Below are 23,171 nucleotides of genomic sequence, written 5' to 3' on the forward strand. Positions count from 1 at the left end.
TCAAGATCCCTGCATTCTGTTGTGCTCGGTCCAGCTGTCTTTGAGCACAAGAGCATGTTGTCTGTGGAAGGCTTTGCTGCCTGCTCTCAGGTGCACTGACTGTACAGCTGGAGTTGTGCTGACTGCCCCCTACTGCCAAAGATTTAGAAAAACATTAAGGTGGTATATCAAGCTTGAATTGCTTTATTATGAAATGTATGTATGGGTGGGGGGAGTAAATAAATTGCACATTTTTTAACCTGCTATTTTTCATATAATTAGCTGCACTAAATTTACACGTTAAATCAACAGCCATAGATTATTTACAATGCTAGGTTATATGAATTTTTAAGTATTTTTACATCATGGTAGTATTTGCAGTACTGCCTTTAATTTATGCAGATTGAAAAAATAAAAAAATAAAAAAATAAAATAATAATAATATATAATATAATATATAAAATTAAGTCACTTTTACTCTACTACAGAAATGAGAATGTAGTGAGAATTAACATGAAACATGGAAACATGTCCAATGCAACAAAATCAAAATTATTAAAAAAAGAGGGCTTAATTTTCTTACTGCAAAAATAGAATTTTTTGTTTTTTTAATTCTATTACTAGAAATGTGACCTGGACATGGATTTCCGAAACGTAGGATGTCAGGGGAAAAGTCATTCATATTTATGAGGAAAGCACTACCTCATTGGCAGTGTTGGGTGTAATCTACTTATAAGGTAATTAATTACTGTAATCTAATTACTTTTTTATTACAAAAATTACTGTAGCATATTACATATTTCAAATTCTTATAATTAGATTAAATTAATTACTTGGGTTCCTCATAAATGATGTTAATACATCTGTTTGTGTTTTGCGACGGTTGAAGGGTGTGCGTCCCCAAACGAGTCAGTGAAGGGGGAAATATAGACATTATTTTGAATTCGTTGAGCAGAGAAACAAAAGCTTTTCTGTGAAAAGTGTTTTAGTAACTGTAAAGTAATTAGTAATGTGATTACTTTTTTCGATAACAGGTCAGTAATCTGATTTCCATTTTAGAGCATACAATTTGTAATTTGTAGTAAATTACTTATTTTGAGTAGCTTACCCAACACTGCTCACTGGTCTGTGAAACATTTAGGGTTAGGGTTGGATTATTCAATAGCTTCACCAACCAATGGCTTTCCTGATGAATATTAATGACTCTTCCAATCAGGTATCACTTTCCTCATGAATATAAATGACGATTCCCCTGTCATCTTACATTTTGGAAAGTAGCAACCTGAACAAGTTTTTGTGAGATTCACTCATGAGTTGACCTGATGAAAACGTAATCACATTCTCTTAACAATTTCCATTGTATCGACTATTTTAAATTCAGACTGACTTTGAAAAATGAGTGGTAGCAAATAAAAAGCAGAATCACTTTTTACAGTGTAGATTCAGTTGATAGTCACATCAACGCAGCTATTCCTCTCTTAATTCCTGAACGTTTAATTGTTTTCTAGAACTTGCCCTTTCTGTTCTCTCACTTACTCTTCTTCTCAACCATGCACACACGCAACGCCGCACCACACGGTAGATCGTTTTCGTGCTGGTGGTCCACGTTGAGTGGTTCATAGATGAGTGCTGTCCTGTGTGTCAAATCTGTGTCCCTCTGCTGGGCCAGCACTGGGCTTGTGTCCACTGGCCTGGTTAGGCACTGGTGACAGAAGGTCTGGTCTGATCAGATACCTGCAGGAATAACCACAGTGAATGCGCAGTGTAAGCTTTGTAAGTTGCAATCAATGTACTGCCATCACCCTGTGTAAGACGACATTGCAAAATCTTTTTTGTGTGTGTGTGTGTGATTAATAGAGGGATTGAGACTGTGATATCTTAAACGGAACACCACTCTCACCACTCCATTTCACTGAATGTCTGATGCATACTGCACACAAACATAGCTACAATAACTTTTAATCTGATATGCTGGTTATACTCAACTTCTGGGAGTTGGGATGCACAGGCTTTTATCAGTCTGCCAGGAAACAAAGTTGTGTTTAAAGGTACAGAGCAGCTACAATGAACACATTTGAAGAAGTGCTTTCAAGCTTAGTGGCACTGAATCTTGGAGATACTCAGAGTTTTGTGGTACGTAGTAGTAGGGGTGGGAATTACAAGGTACTTAGCAATAGGATATATCGATATCTAGGTCATGATACGATATTACAGCGATTCTTTATTTCTGGTGTTTCACGATTCAAAACTGCGATACACTGCAATATTTAATTCACTGTTCTTCAAAGGACTTTTTCAGGAGAGAGCAGTAACCAAATTACCAAATGCATTGTTAAATTAATATAAAAGTGACTGAAATAATTTGTATGTAACACCTTATTTGTGAACATAAGCACTACTGACCCTCAAATATGTCTGTTTACATGTGACTTTGACCTTCTGAGAATTCCTGCAGTCCTTGCAACTTAAAATCAACTTCAATGAATTAAAACTGAAAGTTCACCCATAAAGAATTCTGTAACAATAAATAAAACTGAAATAAAGTGTAAATTGTGCTACTTTGTTGTTTTTATTTTGACTACTGGACCTTTGAGACCCATGTGGACATGACAATGTTTGGACATGAAAATGACAACAGGGTTTTTCCTGGGTTAAAGATGGTTTTCGGTGGTGGCTGATGTTTACGGTTATCCACATTATCAAAATTGATTTATTACATAATTGCAATTATTTAATATATAACGTTATTAATTGTTGTAAATTGTGGCAGATACGATTTGCACAGCAGTGCATTATAGTGTATTCTAAAACAGTATATAAAATAACATATTCAATTATGTATTCTAAGTATTGTGAAGGAAACTTAAATACATTGCCTGGAGTGGGACGAAATGCTCTTGATTTGTCACGTAATGATGCCTAGAGTGCAGCTCTAGAAAAAGAGACTGTTCTCTTTCCCGTGCATGCATCATGAACCTCACTCTCCGCCGGCCCAATGACGAGCTGCTTAAGAAAGCCACCACTCACCCACCCTACCAAAATCAAACCTATTTCAGCACTGCACCACGAGGACATTGTGTCACACTATCCTTAGACATTTTACTTACACATTTTGTGTTCATTTTTATTTAAAATGGAAAACTCTCCGATGGCATACAGACAATGAGATTGGCAGGTGAAGGTGAATTCGAACCCCGGTCACTTGCATTATTTGCTGAATTGTTAATGGCACTTGTATTGATAACCACCCATTGTACTAATGGCGCCACAGTATTTCTTAGGGATACAAGAGTTCTTTGATGATTATATAAGATTTTTTTCATAGTTTTGACAGATTCCATCGAACTATTGGCATGCATATAGCCGAGCTGTGTGCCCAGTGGTTTTTACACTTAGTGCAAATAATTATTTGGCCACAGTGAACCCATGGTAGGGGGCTCTCTGCTGGTCACGTGGGCCCTATGCAGCCGCATATGTCACTTAATAGGCAGGGCCGGCACTGTCTTTAGGAATATCTGAAGGCAAACAAGGCCAGTTTATTTCCTAATATCTAACACCATTCTAACAGAACACATATGACACAGGAGAAAACTTTGTCCAAAATGCCCTTTATGTTCTAACCCTTTTTACTACATTCCAAAGTTATAAGCTTAGGTAAGACCATTAATGGCTCCTTATTTCTGTGGTTTGGTCAATGTAGTTCATCTTTCTATAATAGATATTATCTACTATAATAAATAACAGTATTTAGAAAAAAAGCCTAAACACATTAAGAAACATTATTTATCACTTCTACTTAATAGTAAGTTAACTAGATATCCACAAGGAGAACTGTATATTCCACTTGGTTTTATGTTTGGAGCGATGAAATAATCGGTACTTTAATTTTGGACATGTCCAATTCTAATCACAAACTCATTTTTGGTGTTTTCTATACAGACATTCGCGGACCAAGACTGCTGTGTCATTAGTTGAATATTGTGGTTTAATCAATTTCAGATTTGCCCACCCCTAAACAGCATGTAAAAAGAGAAGAAACACTGTGGTTGGATGTTGTTACATGTCAATCAGATGGTTTCTTCCCGCCTTACACCCTGTCTAAACCGGAGGTGAGCGGCACATCACGTTAAAAGCAATTATAATCAATGATGCTGTCTACACTGGTTCTTGGGCAGATTAAGATGCAAAGTGGACCAGGCTTTATGCCTATAGTCAAAAAACTGGCTACTGTATGCGAGACTAGTGGTATCATAATACTCACACGACATCATGGAGTTCCAAGCGTGTGTCTGGGGATGGGTTGATGAGAATGTAGGACAGTCTGTTGCCTTGGTCCGTCATACCATCTGATACCAGACAACACAAAGAGCATAGAATATGAAACAAGTTTATAAATCACATAGAGTTGTAACAAAAGATAGCAAATCTGAACATAAACAGTTAAAGTCTGTTTAAAGTTTAGAGTCTTTGAAGAATTCATTTATAACATGTCCAGGAGGAAGAGACACATGTTTGACACATTGATAGGACATGCCTCTAAGGTGTTCTTTTAATTATTTTCCAAAGTATTATATGAATGGTAACAAAATGCTACCACCCAGCACTGACCATACAGGGCCTCAAAGGCCAGTCACAACAGGGTGGGCAGCTTTCACACAAAGCAGGGTGAAATATGGGATATTCACAATATATTTGCTGAAGATATAAATCTAAACAACACTGTGTATATCATACTGATTTTAATACGCCTTTTATTTGACCATTAAGTTTCTAAAGACTGTGTTGTTAGATTAATTTCACAATATCTCCTTGTCTCATGACTTGCATGTATGAGATTGTTGAAACAGAGATGCTATCATTTTTATGAACAAAAACGCTGTAAAAGCTGGTAAGCTTGATTAATTTCTGAAAACCTGTTCAAATTGTCAACTGCAATGAAACAATTCAAAATTCTGATTTAAAGGGATACTTCACCCAAAAATGAAAATTCTCCCATCATTTACTCACCCTCATGCCATCCCAGATGTGTATGATTTTCTTTCTTCTGCAAAACACAAATTAAGATTTTTAGAAGAGTATTTCAGCTCTGTAGGTCCACACAATACAAGCGAATGGGTGCCAAAATTGTGAAGCTCCAAAAAGCACATAAAGGCAGCATAAAAGTAATTCATACAGCTCCAGTGTTTTAATCTAGATTTTCAGAAGTGAAATGATAGGTGTGGGTGAGAAGTCCTTTTTTTTGCTTGAAATTCTTCTCCTTACCCAGTAGGGGCCGATATGCACGAAGAATGTGAATCACCAAAAACACAAGAAGAAGAATGTGAAATGAAAGTTAAAGTGGAGATTGGCCCTGTCCCAAATGGCAACCTAAGCCCTTGTGATCCTCTTTTGAGTCCAGACTTTGGTGACGTAAGCGAGTACAGTATGATGGGGCACTAGTCAGCAAGTCCTTGTGGGTGCATGAGTTATAAAAGTGTGCATTTGGGACAGACTTCAATCAGATAATGGCATTTTCATACATTACGCTTATCATATGCATGCAGTTTCACAAATTATTATTTGAAAAGTCATAACATTGAAAGATAGGGTAAAGGAACACACTTTGAACTAACTCCTGGCTATTTATTTTTATTAAATAACTCCAAGCAACCAGAGGTGGGTATTAACGTGCTACATTTACATGTACTTGAGTACATTTTTGGAGAAAATGTACTGTTAAGAGTAGGTTTAATAGTGGGTACTTTTTACTCTTACTCAAGTACATTTCTTACTTTGAAAAATAAATTACTTTTCGTTACAATGGGCAATGCTCCTTTCCTTACATTTCTGGTTGTAATTAATTACATTTTAATAAATGTGTTATATATTGAGAGATTTATGAATGGAACTTTACAGCTGCGCTTTATCACTCGAGTCGAGTTCATCACTGCAGCAGCAGCAAGTGCTCAAAACAAACACTTTCTTTTGTCATGCAATGCCTTCATTTTACACCAAAACAAGCAAATATTTCAAGATTAGTATTGCAGCTCAAACTTAAGAAAACTCAAGACAACAGAGAACAAGCTCTGAACTTAAATAAGCCTTACATGCTTCCAAATACAGAGATAAGGTGCAGTTTACTCTTACTCTACAGAACTAATGATCTAAATTCTTTCGACACTGAAAATACTGTAACTGAACTAAGAATCCATTCAGGAATTTAAAACCCTGTGAAATAGTGAAGGTAGCCATTAATAAAGCATGATCTTGCTTCTTTTTATTCAGCATTATACATGATTGGGCCTGTGGAATATTGTTCATGTTTTTCACCATAATAATGACTAGAAACTGGTTTCCAAACTTCTCTTCTAATTTACAGATTCGTCCAAATCTGACAAGCATCCTTATAGTGATAGTTCAGCCATAAATTAACATTCTGCCATTATTTCTCCACCCTCATGTTGTTCCAAACCCGTTTGACTTTCTGTATTTTGTGAAACCCAAAAGATGTTAGACAGAATGTTAGAGAATGACTGTCTCAGTCACCATTCCCTTTTAAAATATGGAGGAAAAAACATGCAGTGAAAGTACATGGTGACTATAAGGCTCTATATGGCTTTTGTCTGACATCTTAATTGTGTTGCATTGAAGAAAGAAAGTCAGGTTTGGAACAACATGAGGGTGAATGATAAAATAATTTCCAATAATAATAATAGTAATTATTATTTTTAAATTGTTATTATTATTATTATTATTATTATTATTCTGTAATACATGTAATAATATGTAATGGAATATTGGAGATTAAACATCCATTATGTTACATATGAAACTAACTAGTTACTCGCTACTTGAGTATTCTTTTAATTGAATACTTTTTTACTCTCACTCAAGTAATTATTAATATCATTATTTTTACTTCTACTTGAGTAATTCTTTTTTTCAAGTAATTGTACTTTAACTTGAGTACAGTTTTTGGCTGCTCTACCAACCTCTACAAGCAACAAAGTGACAATAAAGCATTAAGCATTTTCATCAAGAATCTCTGAAAAACAAAGTGCAAATATAACAACAACAAAATCATTCATTTTAAATATTTAGAGAACAAATAAACATTCCTCACACACCTGAATGGTTATGGGCAGGTGCTTAGAACACAGCTGAATGTATAGAAAGGAGAACATATGTCTCACACCGCCGTAGATAGCAAAAAATCTTTATAAAATGCCACACATCTTCAGGTATATCACTATTAGACCGAACGTACCTACTTTAATAAATCTAATGAATCTTACAAGCTACGGCTATGTGCAGGGAAGTTTTCTCTCCTGTCTTGATATTTCTGAGGTTCCCAGTAATTGAGCACAGATGCGGGCTCAGCCGAAGGGCACACTGAGGGTGCAAATAGGGTGCTCGAGAGCACCCCTCGGTTTCAAATAGGACACCCTTTAGTCTCGTGGACTTGAAGGCCACAATGAAGGCCATGAGACCGCAAGTCCACATGAAGTGTGCCATTTTGGACAGAGCCATTGACTGAGCCGGGAGGAGAATTTATAGTAAAAAAGGACTTAAATATTGATTTGTTTCTCACCCACACTTATCATATCACTTCTGAAGACATGGATTAAACCACTGGAGTTGTTTTGATTACTTTTATGCTGATTTTTGGAGCTTAAAAATGTTGGCACCTATTCACTTGCATTGTATGGGCCAAGAGAGCTCTGAAATTCTTCTCAAAATCTTAATTTGAGTTCAGCAGATGAAAGAAAGTCACACATCTGGGATGGCACGAGGGTGATTAAATGATGAGATAATTTTATGTTTTGGATGAATTATTCCTTTAACAATTAATTTGCGTTATCACTCAAAAACATCCACAGAAGTCTCTGTGTGCCATTTTTCAAGTAATAATAATAAAAAATAAAAAAAACATGTAGGCAAACATTCAGCCTGATTTCATTACAATTACATGACCGTGACAAAATGTACTGCAAAATAACATAACGTGGTTGATTACACGTGTTGCGGGAGTTCTGAGGTGAAATGTCCACTGTGTTGTGTTAAAACGCACAAACGTTTTTTCCAAAACAGATGGTTACGGTTATGGTTATTGTTCTTTCGAGTTTTAAATCAACAAAACCTACCTCCCTACCCTAAACCTTTATCCTAAACCTAACTGATGGTCAAATAAATAGCAAATGTGAAATGAAAAATGCAATTTGCTGAAGCAACCACATAGTTTTTGCCTCGCAAGTGCAACTCTCTATCAGTTCAGCTACTACGCAATTTCATCATACTTGAACAAGCTTGTAAATGTAGTTAGTTATTATGTAATGCAAATGTTAAACTGTATCGCCTTACAAGTAATGTGCTATAGTTAAAGTGTTTAGATGTCATAAGATAGCATTGTGTGAGGACGATGACAAACAGTAAGTATTTTTGAACTGATAATCTGGTGTTTTACTCGGGATTTCTGTAAAAGTGAATAAAAGTCCTTGTTGTAGCGCCTCTAGTTTTCATTTCACCGGGAATTTCACTACCGTGAAACGGATAACAAGCCATGCAATTTAGGTATAGGAGTGTGATTCCATGAGACCAAGTTGCAAACATCACTGATGTTTTCTTACTGGTGCATATACACCTATCAACCATGACATTAAAACCATCTGCAAAATATTGTGTAGGTCCCCCTCGTGCCGCCAAAACAGCACCGACCCGCTCTCAGAATAGCATTCTGAGATGACATTCTTCTCACCACAATTGTTCAGAGCAGTTATCTGAGTTACTGTAGACTTCGTCGTTCGAACCAGTCTGGCCATTCTCTGTTGACCTCTCTCATCAACAAGGCGTTTCTGTTCACAGAACTGCCGCTCACTGGATGTTTTTTGTTTTTGGCATCATTCTGAGTAAATTCTAGAGATTGTTGTGTGTGAAAATCCCAGGAGATCAGCAGCTACAGAAATACTCAAACCAGCCCATCTGGCACCAACAATCATCAATGCGATTATCTAATCAGCCAATTGTGTGGCAGCAGTGCAGTGCATAAAATCATGCAGATACGGGTCAGGAGCTTCAGTTAATATTCACATCAACCATCAGAATGGTGAAAAAATGTGATCTCAATGATTTGGATCGTGGCATGGTTGTTGGTGCCAGATGGGCTGGTTTAAGTATTTCTGTAACTGCTGATCTCCTGGCATTTTCACAAACAACAGTTCCTAGAGTTTACTCAGAATGGTGCCAAAAACAAAAAACATCCAGTGAGTGGCAGTTCTGTGGACGAAAATGCTTTGTTGATGAGAGAGTTCAACAGAGAATGGCCAGACTGGTTTGAACTGACAAAGTCTATGGTAACTCAGATAACCCTTTACAACTGTGGTGAGAAGAATATCATCTCTGAATGCTATTCTGAGATGCGGGTTGGCACTGTTTTGGCGGCATGAGGGGGACCTACACAATATTACGCAGGTGGTTTTAATGTAGTGGATGATCAGTGTAAATGAAAATGATTATGTTCATTTAGTGCAAATTAGTGGAAAACATGGCTTGATTTTAATATTAGTGTTAAAGATTTTGAATCTACTTGACGACAGCGGCTTTTCGGTCGAAATTGTTCCTCTGATGCAAATAAAACAAGCAAAAATTTCACCCTTTTAAGCCATTCAGAGCAACATCATAAAAATCAAGATATATATTGGATATTTTCAAAAGGCTGAAAAATATTGAGATACATTTTTAGCTATATCTACCAGCACACATGCACACACACTCACTAAATCCAGATGGCGAGAGCCCCAGGTGCTTCATGCGCGTGCGGACCAACGCGTTGAGCTCCTGTCTCTCTGAGCGGCGGAACAGGCTCAGTCTCTGCTGGCTGATGCACTCGGCAGCGCTCCCCACTCCCTTGGCACCGCTGGAGCCCCTCCCACCTTTACGACTCAAGCGCCGTGCCCACTGCATGCTTTTCCTTCTCAGCAGTGGGCGGTCCATGGCCTGCGAGGAGGACGAGGGCGGTTCGGATGACGTGGAGTTACGGTGAACACCAGAGCGGCAGAGGAGAGGCTCACGGGGCTCTCGCGTGTCCTCATAGTCCTCCACAGTGATGGACACCTGAGACTGAGACAAACAAACACAAAACACAGCTAGACCACCACCAATCCAGCTCTAAGCAGCCATGGAAGCTCATGCTGGTCTTTTCAGCAGGGATGATAGGGTGTTCTCCATACATGAGTGTGCATGTACCTCTGAGACGGGCAGTTTATGAGCTTCAGTGCAGTAGATGCCGATGGGGATGTCTCCAGTGGAGGAGCACAGCTTCTGATATAGACGACCGTAAGTGCGAATCCACAAATCCTCCTCCGTGATCTTCATCTACAAGGAGGAACATCATCACCATCATCATAACTTTGTTCTCTATTTCATTACGACCATCATCGTTATCAGCATAATCATCCAGATACTATCTGATTACAGTCACTGATGGACTGCGTGCACTCACAGCACACAGGAAGCCGGAACCAGGCATGGAGTCCAGCCCGAGCAGCAGCCTGGTAATGGAGATCATGTAGTCTTTCACAAAGGACTACCACACACACAAAAGATGGAACATAGATGCCCATGACTTTTCAGATATATCAGCATTAGTAATTCAGTAATATTATTTGTGAATATTTCAGAAGACTATAGACCTAGTTAGAGTAGATGGCATGTTTAAAGATGATGTAATTTGTGCAGCACTAGTGCCACCTAACGGAATTGCAAAAAAAAAAAAAAATTTTTTTTTTTTCAAACAGCTTTCAGAATATGCCCCCCAGTAAGTTGATTGCACAAACAGATAGTCCTGCCCCCAAATCACTCCATTGCTTGAGTCAATGTTATTGTGTTGGTATGGACAGGTCGCTCAAAACAAACAAAGGAATTTTTATAGGGCCACAGAGACACAGTGTTTACAGTTTACAGAAAAAGCATTTTAGCACAGAAAAAGTTACACACTTTAAATTGATGTGAATGAAAACAAAGCTGTGAGGGACAGTTTGTTTAATACGTCGCAGTGGTGTTTATAGGGATGGGAATTGCAAGGAATTCAACAATTCTAGTTGCATTTCCACTTAATGATTCTTGTTTCTTAACAATTCTATTGATTCAGAAGTCTTTCAGTACTTTTAAGGAAGCACCTCTATTGACTGATTCAAACCCAATAACTTCAAGACTGATTTGTTAATCTTCTTGGCCGATAATTAAAAATAACTGCCTCATTAGAGTAATTCGCTTACGAATCGGGTCATACTGGCCACATAGCAAGTTTGTTGTTAAGCGCAACTAGTGTGGACAACGCCATAGAAAGATGTAATGATGTATTTGTTTTTTTCTGTGGCGCTCAGTCTTTCTCTCTCATCACAAAAAGATAATTTCCTTTGCTCTGGTGCTTTAAATTCAGTAGCATTGCAGGAAACAAGGGCCCCCGTAGTGCCGATGTTTGGTAAAATACAATATTTAACTGGGGGAGCACATTGGTCTAAGTGAGGGGGCATGGCCCCCCAAGGTGCTGACGTTTGGTGAAATATAACATTTTAACTTGGGGGGGGGGTTGGTCAAAGTGAGGTGGCATGGCTCCCCCACAGGGCCAACATTTGGTCAAATAAAATATTAAACTGGGGGAGCACATTGGTCAAAGTGAGGGGGGCATGGACCCCGTTGCACCAACGTTTGGCCACATATAATATTTAATTGGGGGAGCACATTGGTCAAAATGAGAGGGCATGGCCCCTCAAGGTGCTGATGTTTGGTAAAATCTTACATTTTAACTGGGGGGGCACATTGGTCAAAGTGAGGGGGCATGGCCCCCCATAGGGCCAACGTTTGGTCAAATATAATATTGAACTGGGAAGCACATTGGTCAAGGTGAGGGGGCATGGCCCCCCGTAGGGCCAACGTTTGGTCAAATATAATATTGAACTGGGGGAGCACACTGGTCTAAGTGAGGGGGCATGGCCCCCCGTAGGGCCAACGTTTGGTCAAATATAATATTGAACTGGGGGAGCACATTGGTCTAAGTGAGGGGGCATGGCCCCCCAAGGTGTTGACGTTTGGTGAAATATAACATTTTAACTGGGGGAGCACACTGGTCAAAGCGCCGACGTTTGGTGAAATAGCATAGCACCGATGCTCAACGTGACCAAGGACTGTACGACGTATTGAGGTGACTGTACTTTTAATCCTCACAGCCTTGTTGATTTTATCAAATAAAATTTGGTATATCTACCCCAACTAAGGTCTACACAATTTATTATCAAAGATTATTCTGGAACACAGAATGAAGATATAAAGCTATAGCAGTTTGTTTATGAGTGTATTACCAGCATTACTGTTACCTGATACAGCAGAGTGTCTAACATACTGACACTAAACACCTTCCCAGCTGCAAACGGTAATCTGAACATGAAAACTAGGTTGGAGCCTCTCTCTCTTTCTTTCTACAGCACAGCCAGAGCAAATGCAGCAAAAGACATCATGTCAGATTATTTTGTACAATTTAGAACAGTGGTTCTCAATTGGTGGGTTACGAACTAAATGGGTCGCAGGCCTCTTACCACAGGTAAAAACCAACAGAAATTATAAAATGCAACAAACTACATAATCATGTATCATTAGGAAAGCAAAATAAATATGCTTATGAACTTTTAAAAAGGAGGAGAAAATGACTCTAATATCTTCTGATGTTGTTGACATCAAAAACTGTGAATCAAATCAAACTCTAAAGTATTTTTGTGCAAATGCATCTGTCACTTGGTCCAAGCTAGCCACATTAGGCAAATACCAACATGGACAGAAAACACGACAAAGACAACACTAAATATGGTTAACTTTTAGCAAGGATAAACATGGATTGTCCCAACCATAATGTTGGGTTGCCACTTGATGTCCGATGTAAAACCTAAGTCCCGAAGCAAAACCAGTTGAGAACCACTGCTGTTGTAAAAATAAATGAAGCAAGCTGTGAGAATGTAAGTGTTGTATATGAGTCTAACCTTTTCCAGTTTGGAGAGAGCCAGAGAATAATGGTCTTTGACTTTGAACTGCATGAAGCGCATGTTGGCCGGGTGGGCAAGTTCTGTTATAATACTGAGAGCTGGAAAAAGCCTTGGGAAAACATTGAGGAGAAATATCCTGTCATGGCAAAGCTCCCAAAAAAACCCTCAAACAGATAGACACAAATGTAATGGCAGGAAGGGAAGACTGACCTAAAGAGTGTCTGTACATTCACAATGGTCTTGGCATCAGCCATGTAATCCTCCTCTGCGATCATGGAGCTCTCTTTATCCACCACCACCATGGTGTCAGCAAATGTCACACCACACCGCAGAAGACTATCCAAACTGCATAATAATCAGGGAGAAGGCCGGCAAAATGGCACAAAAAAGACAGAGGACCTTAAACTACAGTAACACGAACAAGAACTGAGGCCGAGAAAAGATAGTTTGGTAACACCTGACTTGAAGCCTGTATGCTGGATCGAAAAAAGTAATCAGATTACTAATTACCTTACTTACTTTTCATAGAAAAGTTTGTTTTTCCACTTAACAAATTCAAAATAATGTCTCTATTTCCTCGTTGCTCATTGTCGCACTCCCTTCAGCTGTCACAGAAATGCAAACAGATGTACATATGCACATATGAATTTATATGAAATGTATTATACATAAATAATATTATTTTAGGAATATGAGTAACCCAAGTAATGTACTTATTCTGGGTTCAATACACGTTCAGCTCAATCGACAGCATTTGTGGAATAATATTGATAACCACACACACACACACACACACAAAAAAAAATTCGACTCATCCCTCCTTTTCTTTAAAAAAGCAAAAATCGAGGTTACAGTGTGGCACTTACAATGGAAGTGAATGGGGCCAATTTTTGGAGGAAATCTGAAGCTTAATATTTTGTTAATTTTATATTAATACTATTCATTTTTATTACATTAATTCTTCTGTTAATACTCATATATTATTTCAGCTGTAAAGTTGTTTAAATTGTTGTTTTTACAGTAATTTTAGGGTTTACGATGTTGCGTCGTCATGGCAATGAAGTTGTAAAATTGGCTATAACTTTACACAGAAAAGGTTAAGTGATTTTATCATACTAAAATCATGTTAACACACATATTGTTCATGTCTTGTGGCTATACAAGTTAGTATTTTAGCAATTATAGTCTGTCCCTCACTGGAACCCTAATTTTTGCTTTTTTTAAAAGAAAATGGATGGACGAGTTGAATTTTCTTGTTGTGGTAATTATGCCACAAATGCCGCCAATTGAGCTTAACATGTATTGAACCCAGAATATTCCTTAACAAGTAATGACTTTAACTGAAAGTCAGTAACTGCAATCTGATTACAAGAACTTAAATGTAATGCATTAACCTACTTTTTGACTTAAATAAGTAACTAATTACTAATTAGATAAAAGTAACTAATTTATTTGTAATCAGATTACACCCAACACTGGTAATATAATTCATTAATAATAATTATGTGTTCATCATTATACCACTAAAAGTAAAAAATATTATTTATCATGACTAAACCAACGTGACTTCATCAGGAAATACATTCACACAGGAGGGAAAGTAATCTATTTCAAGGGGTCTTTAAGCTAATAACTATTTTAAAAGGCATTATGAATACTTTTAGAATGCAATTTATACACAGACTTAAAATAAAGCATTACTGTTATTTTTAGTCTTTCCTTACTTGTCAATGGAGCCTACTGTGTAGAACACCATAGGAAACCAGCAGATGGCTTCTAGGAAATCTGCCTCAGGCCTAGCAAACAGCACAGAGAGAGATGTTGAAAATCTGAGTCGACGACTTACAAAAAGGTGCAAACTGAATTACAGATGTCTCTGATGTCACTTTCCATGTATTTTGCTAAACTGACCCAACATCTAAGAAATTACATCGCTTCGCAGTGCTCAAGGGCATCTAAATAATGAAACTCTGCCTGCAGCTGCTCCCCAGTGTGCATCCAATCAGGTAAAAACAAGATGACTCAGAGTTTTATTGCATTTGATTGCATTATATGACAATGTGTCTCCTCGTATTCGTATTTGGTTACAGGAGAGACAATGATTATGTGTTATAATAAATGCCAAAATGCGATCGGCGGATGGGTTGTGAAAAACAAAGTGCTGAATGATGTCTCTTTCTCGATGACTCTGTTTGTTCTTGGATACTCACACGTTCTCCAGAAGCAAAACAATAGGGTTGAGCTCCTTCCTGGGCCGATAATACGCCCTCAGAGGAACGATGAAGTTATAGAGGCCATTTCCAGCACTCTCGGCGGACACGATGATCAGTTTGTTTTTGAAGCCGTATGAACGAGCATCCTCATAGGGCATATGATGACAAGCCTGAGAAAATATTCTACTGTTAGATTCTTCTGCATTGCAAAAAAACATCTTCTTAATCCATATTTTTGTCTTGTTTTCTAGTAGAAATATTGAAACATCCTATGATAAACCTATATTTACCTGAGAAGCAAAACTGCATTAACAAGACAACAAGACAGAAGTACTGGTTAAGAATTTCATTTTTTTTCTCTCTTTTTTGCAGTGTTACATACTGTGAACTCTGCAATGTATATAAAAGGTTTGGAGAGAGACAGATGCTCACCTTATCCAGGCGCAGGCAGCAAAATGGCATTTTCTCCTGCAGAAGGTGGCAGAGGGCAGGAGAGCTGCCAATGTATGGAGAGTTCAGAGGATAGCCTTTAACCCATCTGTTTCACAAATACAAACACACAGACAGCTGTCTCACACAAACATATTCATGGAAATATGAAATTACCATTCAGTTTCAAGACAGGAACCTCAGTGCTTTTCAGAGACGGAGTCTAGACTAGGTCACCCAGACCACCTAAGACCTAGACCCAGACCTATACCAAATACTCTAATACCCAGACCAAGACTAGACTCTCCAAGACCAAAACCCAGACCAGAGTTGGAGTCTTGGTCTGGGTATTGGTCTTGGGTATAGGTCTTGGTCTGGATCTGGTTCTTGAGGGGACTAGTCTTGGTCTGGGACTTAGGGGGTCTAGTCTTGGTCTGGATCTCGTCTTGGTCTGGGTCTTAGGGGGTCTACTTTTGGTTTGGGTCTGGGACTTAGGGGGTCTAGTCTTGGTCTGGATCTGGGTCTCGTCTTGGTTTAGGACTTAGGGAGTTTAGTCTTGGTCTGGATCTGGGTCTAGTCTTGGTCTGGATCTGGGTCTTGAGGGGTCTAGTCTTGGTCTGGGACTTAGGGGGTCTAGTCTTGGTCTGGATCTGGGTCTCGTCTTGGTCTGGGTCTTAGGGTGTCTAGTTTTGGTCTGGGTGTGGGTCTTGGAGGGTCTGGTCTTGACTACACCTCTGACCCCGACCCACCAAGACCCAGACCGAGACTAAACACCCTAAGACCAAAACAAAGGCCAATATCAGGCCCGCTAAAAACAAAAACAAATCAAAATCATCAAAGACCAAAACCCAGACCCACTAAGATCCAGACCAAGACTAGACCCTGCAAGACTGAAACCAGTAGGAAACACTTTATAATCCAGGCCAAGAATTTCTTTTCTTTTCTTCTGAATTCTGTGTTTTAAAGTTTAATGACATTTTATAATCAAAAAACTGTCTGATCAAATAAATTCAGAGAATTTTAATAAAATGAAAACAGAACAATTACTTTTCAACATACCATTGCATTATTTTTATCAAATGAAGTGCTTCTATATACAGATCCTCACAGCACAATCCACAATTACTGAGATTAAACGAGTAGTATTCAGCTGGTCCCATGAGGTCGCCCCTGCCCCATGTAAAATAAAACGGCTTTTATAAGGTTACTGATATGACTAGAGTCCTCATCTCATGTGAGTGCTCATGATTTTTTACATATGTTTCAAAATTACAATTCATTTATTTAGGAGTAAAACTTTTTAATGAGAAGAAATTACTGAGTGCACCTTTAATGAAAGCATTGATAAAACTTTTGTTCAGTACAACAACACTTACTAGTGAGATATTGCTTAAATATAATGTATTAATTGATATATTATTGTTTATTTTTTATTGTTTATTATAACATTGAATATTACATTTTACTGTATATTAGGGCTGCTCGATTATGGCAAAAATCATAATCATTATTATTTTGGTCAGTATTGAGATCACGATTATTTAACACGATTACTCATTGATTTTGGAAACATCATGCATTTATTGACCTTTTAAAAAACTTGTCTTTTTAACAGTGGATTTCCTTGAACTTGACATGTAAACTGCACTGGGTAGGGGAGGAGGCTATTGTCATCTGATAATTATTTTATGCTACGTATGGTAGTCAAATAAAGAAAAGCCTCCATCGAAATCATTTACAGCAGGAGTGCTCACACTTCTATGGAATGAGATCGACTTTTTTATCATGTTATTGCAGCAAGATCTACCATGTACAATAAAGACAATACATTATCACAATACCAAAAATTTCAGTAGTCAGTAGTGAATAATTCTCAAAACCACAACAAATAATAACACTAACTAATTTATTAATTATGGAAGAATGGTTTCAAGTTCTTAAGTAATTATTCAAGACTAGTAAACAAACGGTAATAAAATAACAATAAAAACAGCAATGAATAGAAATAGATAAAAAAAAAAAATACAAATTAAGAAAATTCAGTGCTTATTTAACAGCTTTAAAAAAATGAACAGCAGTTTCAAGTATTCAAGTAAACATTCAGAATGAAATGCAACATTAAACTACTACAGGTCTTCACTGTAAAACGCTGGCGAATTATACAATTATGCACTCTGGATTATTTTCAACAGCAGAACAAGAATATGAACTTTCTAATACGTGACACAGGCCTAGGCTATCACAAATATAGACGGTCATTTTTGCGTTATTGCCGTTTTAATCAGTCTGCTTGTCCGGTCAGGCAAGTAAAATTCTCATTCACTTGCCCCTTAAAAAATCCACTAGTCCCGGACAAGCAGACAATTGTTAATGTAGAGCCCCAATTAAATATTGTATTCAACATTCTCCGATAACAATCTGCAGTATAGCTCCTAAAGTAAATGTACGTTGCTTTAAAGGAGTTTTAGATATTACTTTGGAAAACAAGCCAAAAAAGACTAATCAAAAAAGTATTTTGTTGCAGTGTATAATGGGGCTAAGACTACCCTTTCTCATCTTTCTGTTCACTTCGATCCATCTTTAACTCACAAAAAACAAACTCTCTCTTCTTAATAGAGCTGCGTATCACCGATTTTCTTCATGATAAGATACACAACGTGACACATATATTATGATTCACTATGTTATAATCTAGCTGCAGCAAACACGTGCAAGTGACGAGCGTCTCCGTGCCAGAGTGTGCATAAGCCAGGAGAAGATTCAATCTCTTCCCCGGTCACTTCACGCAACTCACAGACGCAGCGCTGACCGCACAAAGAAATGCCAGTTCTGAGTTTATTTTCATAACCTGCTTCCTTATTATTTGAACTTTAATAAAGGATGCTTTAAAGATATTATGCTGGGGTGTTTCATTGCGAAACGGAATGCGGCACAATAATCGTTTTATCTCGATTATTTTGTTTTAATAATCGCTGGAATCCAAAATCGTAATTGAAAATAACATTTGATTAATTGCCCAGCCCTACTTTATAGTAGCAATATAATTCAGTCACATTTTATTTATTTATTTTCAATTTCACGTCAATTAAATTGAGCTTTTAATTTGGCGGAAAGCCGGATTAATTTTGTATGTTTTTGATAACAGCTTCTCACCTCCGGATAAGCAGTTCCCTATTGTCGTGTATTTTGTTGGTTCATGTTTTTCATGTCTTTTATTTTGAAAATCTAGTTCCTGTTTCATGTCATGTGGTTCCCTTGTCATGCGATTTCATGTTTCCCTCCATGTTCATGTGTCTTGCTTTTATTGGTTCATTGTCTTGTTATCTTGTTTAGAGTTCTTAGTGTTAATTGGTTATCTTTGTCATGTGTTCTCCCATGTCATGTATTTAACCCTCATGTTTTCCATGGTCCATTGTTAGGTATTGTTTGTTGTTGTAATTTTGGTTGTTAGTTCAAGTTTATGTCAAGTCAAATTTATGTCAAGCCAAGTTCATGTTTATGTTTTATTTACGTTTGTAGTTAGTGTATTCATAAAGGATTACACTGTTGGAATACATTTGCACTTGGGTTCTTTACTTCATGGTCATCGTCTTTGTCATTGCCAGTGCCAGTGCCAGCAACATCGTTACAACTATATGGCCTAATGTGCTCAATAAACCACAAAAGGCTGTTAGTGAGCTCTCTGCTTTCTGTCATCTGTTAAACACAGAGATCGCATGATGTTCAAAATAAGTTTTTAGCAGCGTATGAGTGGCCAGTTTCACACATTCACTTTGATGTGTGCAGCACATACAGACTATATATTTATTAAATCAAATCTCATACCTCTGTTGTTTAATCATTACACTTGGATATATCACAAATTTAATTTGATTAATTGTGCATTTACACTACCAGTCAAAAGTTTTGAAATACTTACTCATTCTTTTTATTTTTTTTCCACATTTTAGAATAATAGTAAAGTCATCAAAACTATGGAATAACATAAATGGAACTATGGGTATTATGTTGTGACTAAACAAAATCCAACATAAATCAAAACTGTGTTATATTTTAGTATCTTCAAAGTAGTCACCCTTTGCCTAGAATTTGCAAACATGTACCCATGTAAGCCCAAAGTATACTTTGGTTAGACACGAACAATAGGTGTCTGTGTACAGGCCGTGTGATGCAAATGTCATCATCGGCAGAGTGCTCAAGCACTTAAAATGTGCGGCCTGAGTTTTTAAACCATGCATACTCAAAGCACAGAATGTGCATGCACCTGTAATTATTTGCACTAATTGGTGAAAATAACAGTGGATGTGCACGTCAACAGCGCATGTGTGAGGGGGTCAGGAGAGACCTGCATTTGTATAACTAGAGTCTGAAGGAATATAAAGACATCTTTATGGGTCTAAACTCCTAAAGAGAACAAGTCTGGTGTTCCATTGCAGTCATAGCGCACGTGCCAACCGCCTGTGTATGCGCGCAGAGTCAAATGAAGTATACTTGAAAGCCTATGCATTCGACTGTATGCAGACGTTAAGCGTCTATACCAATATCAGACCCACCAAGACTCAGACTGAGACTAGACACTCATGACCAAAACCCAGACCAATACCAGACCCAGACCCAGATCAAGACTAGACCCTTTGTAATCCAGACTAATACCAGACCTACTAAGACCCAGATCAAGAGATCTAGCATTATCCAGACTAATCCCAGACCTGAAATAGATGATACCAGAAGGAAGTATCATCTATTTCAGACAAACCCACCCCCAAACGGCACATAAAACAAGACAAACTGAGGCTGATTGCTTTACATGTTGGTCAGACAGTCTCTTCACGTCTAAGTGGGCAGTAACTGGCAGTTACAAGCTGCAAATTGCACCAGATTTTATGTCAAAAGTCAAAAGACTTAGGTCAAAAGTCTGGCTACACGAGACTAATGAGACCCAGATCAAGGTAATGTTTATACGCTCAAGAGACAAAAGCCACGAGATCAAGACTCCAACTCTAGTCCTACATGATGCAATACTCACTCGCAATGTGCGCCCCACCACTGGCCTTTCTGTTCCCCTCCATCGTCCTCCTTCCCCTCCTCTCCTCCCTCGTCCTCCGACTGGTCCCCCAGCAGGTCAAACGTGGGACTGTGCACCCCGTCCACCACCTCCAGGACGGGGGCGATGCTGTGTCTCCTCTCCTCCCTGGAGCCACTCATGGCGGGCAGTGTCAGAGTGTTACAGCCCACAACTTCTGTCCTGGAGCCACTCCTGCCCCCAGTCCCACTGCCTAGCACTGATGGACCCGTGCCATCTGGACTGCTGTCACTGGAGTCCTGCAGGTCTATGGCTACAGTACCTGTTAAAGGACAAAATGGATATGAGTTAAGGCCCCAGCACACTTATGGAAAAGTTCTTCTTCGTTCTTTGTTCAGCGGTAAATAGAAATTCAAAACAGCTGAGCAATGGCATAGTTTGCGAACATTCAAACACCGGCTGTGGGAGGCATTTAGAGGAGCATTTAAATATGATGACGCTCAAGACTACATGTAAAACATCAACTAATGTGACATTAAAATGTGTTATCAATGACTTCATGCCTCATTCTATGAATAGAACTCACACTAGATCAGTAAAAGAAGCTGTTTTAACAACTCGATGATGATTTATATTAATATATGCAGTAAATGATGTGTAATTTGTAATGTTTACCTTCTGCATTCATGGATCTAATGCGCTAACACGCTGTATGCAGCCATAATGTGCACCGGTTACACTACAATAAGTTACACTTATTGTAATTTATGACTGATACTACTGCAAAGATGAGTGTATAAAAGAGTATTAATGGGTAGAATATAGACAAAAGAATGATGATAGACTTATCTTACTTTGGGCAGATCTGTGAATGGCTTTCGGCTGCTGATGGCACATGAGTGAAGCAGTACATCAAACAACAGAGTGAACTAAATCGTACAGATGTAGGTAAGTTTGCACCAGTTTGTTAATAACTCTGTGCACCAGTGTGTTCATGTTGACTGATCATAACTGACTGAACAGGAATTAGCTGTCAGCTTCAAAGTATGTTGAGCTCCAAGCCACACCTACCGATGACGTGGACCAATATCAGTAAGGTGTTTAGCAGCCGATACAAAGTTTTCCTGAACGTTTTCTCTGGTGATCCGTTACAAACCACGATGGTGATATTGTACAAAGATATATACAAGGTATTTGTACTGTCAATTCAAGAAGCACCTTTCTCTTTTCTGTCTACATGCATCTCACATTTATACCCACAGTAAAGCAGGCTGAACAAATGTTAATATAATTAAACTACACCACAGATTATATTACAACATTACATAGTATCTGAATATGGAAATTAAATGAGCATGAATAGTTTGATGCTAAAACATATTGGTTTAATTTAGAAATACCGTAATTTATATCTTAAGAATTCATATGTGTATACATCTCTAGTAAAGTTAGGCCTGTCACGATAATAACAACAATAATTTAATTATTACCAGATTTTTACATTTTCTGAAAATATATTACTGTACTTTGCCAGGTTGCTATGCAGTTGCTAAGGTGTTCTGTGTGGTTTAAAGTGCATTGCTTTGAGGTTGCCAGGGTATTCTGGGTGGTTGCTAGGGCATTGCTAAATGGTTGTTTTCTGACCCAATTTAAACGATCCCACTCCCAGCAAGTCTCTATTATAGTCTGTTCCCTACATACTGTATGTTTTGAGTCCCTCCCTCAATGGAAGCCTATGGAATTTTTTCCACCAGTTCATCATCCGCCAGGTGAAAATCGTAAGTCCGACCGCTTATAGATGTAATATCACACTTCTCTTCAACAAGTCACACAATTTGAGTTACCATTTATGTCCGTAGCACAATTAGTGCAGGATGAGTTACTGGTCACAGTTTAATACTCAGGGTTTCAAGGGGTAAGTACGAGCAATGGTTATCTTAACAAGCGCTACTAATAGTCAACAGTGAAAATGGATAGTAGACTAAAGAATAAAGTGGACAAAAAGAGGAATATTGAAAGAAATTGTAAATATTTTAATATTTAAAACATTATTATTCATGTCTACCCTGTGCATAACTTGTTTTCGAACTCTTAGAGGAAATCACTAATACTGTATGATTCTAAGTTATATGTGAATAAATGAATGTGCAGTAAGTCACATGAAAAAACAAATCAATTAATTTGTATGTCAATTAATCATCAGGCATAATGCCATGATAGTGAAACTAACTAACCCATGCTGGCTATAATGCTGTGTACTGGTAGGCGAGTGAGCCCATGATAGATTGTCTGTGGGACCCCTCTGGAGTCAACGCCAGGTCCCCTCACTGGCACCCTGTGACCTCTGACAAAGGCTGAGTTCTCCTCCTTGGAGATGTTGATGTAGAAACAGGTGTCGGAGGCTCCCATGATGTGGCAGGGCCCAGGGTTCAAGAGGATGTTTGCTGTTTCCATCCTGCGTACTCCGATCAGACACACTCCATATCTACCACAACAGTTGAGAGTGATGTTATTGTG

The 23,171-nt window shown here is 38.2% G+C and overlaps 1 protein-coding gene across 1 annotated transcript in view; it reads right to left on the reverse strand.

The window, feature by feature from the left end:
* Positions 1-503: 503 nt before the first annotated feature.
* LOC127450604 (potassium channel subfamily T member 2) overlaps positions 504-23,171 on the reverse strand; it is a 142,341-nt gene continuing 119,673 nt past the window's right edge. The window contains exons 16-28 of the mRNA XM_051714842.1: positions 22,889-23,139; positions 20,658-20,976; positions 15,635-15,740; positions 15,200-15,372; positions 14,714-14,785; positions 13,200-13,334; positions 12,987-13,098; positions 12,330-12,431; positions 10,457-10,540; positions 10,201-10,329; positions 9,732-10,074; positions 4,241-4,325; positions 504-1,713 (exon numbers count right to left, since the gene is read on the reverse strand). Of these exons, the coding sequence (XP_051570802.1) occupies positions 1,596-1,713; positions 4,241-4,325; positions 9,732-10,074; positions 10,201-10,329; positions 10,457-10,540; positions 12,330-12,431; positions 12,987-13,098; positions 13,200-13,334; positions 14,714-14,785; positions 15,200-15,372; positions 15,635-15,740; positions 20,658-20,976; positions 22,889-23,139 (2,029 nt within the window). The 3' untranslated portion in view covers positions 504-1,595. The remainder of the gene's footprint in view (positions 1,714-4,240; positions 4,326-9,731; positions 10,075-10,200; positions 10,330-10,456; positions 10,541-12,329; positions 12,432-12,986; positions 13,099-13,199; positions 13,335-14,713; positions 14,786-15,199; positions 15,373-15,634; positions 15,741-20,657; positions 20,977-22,888; positions 23,140-23,171) is intronic.

Source organism: Myxocyprinus asiaticus, chromosome 13 (assembly GCF_019703515.2).
Source record: "Myxocyprinus asiaticus isolate MX2 ecotype Aquarium Trade chromosome 13, UBuf_Myxa_2, whole genome shotgun sequence".
In the NCBI taxonomy this organism is placed as follows: Eukaryota; Metazoa; Chordata; class Actinopteri; order Cypriniformes; family Catostomidae; genus Myxocyprinus; species Myxocyprinus asiaticus.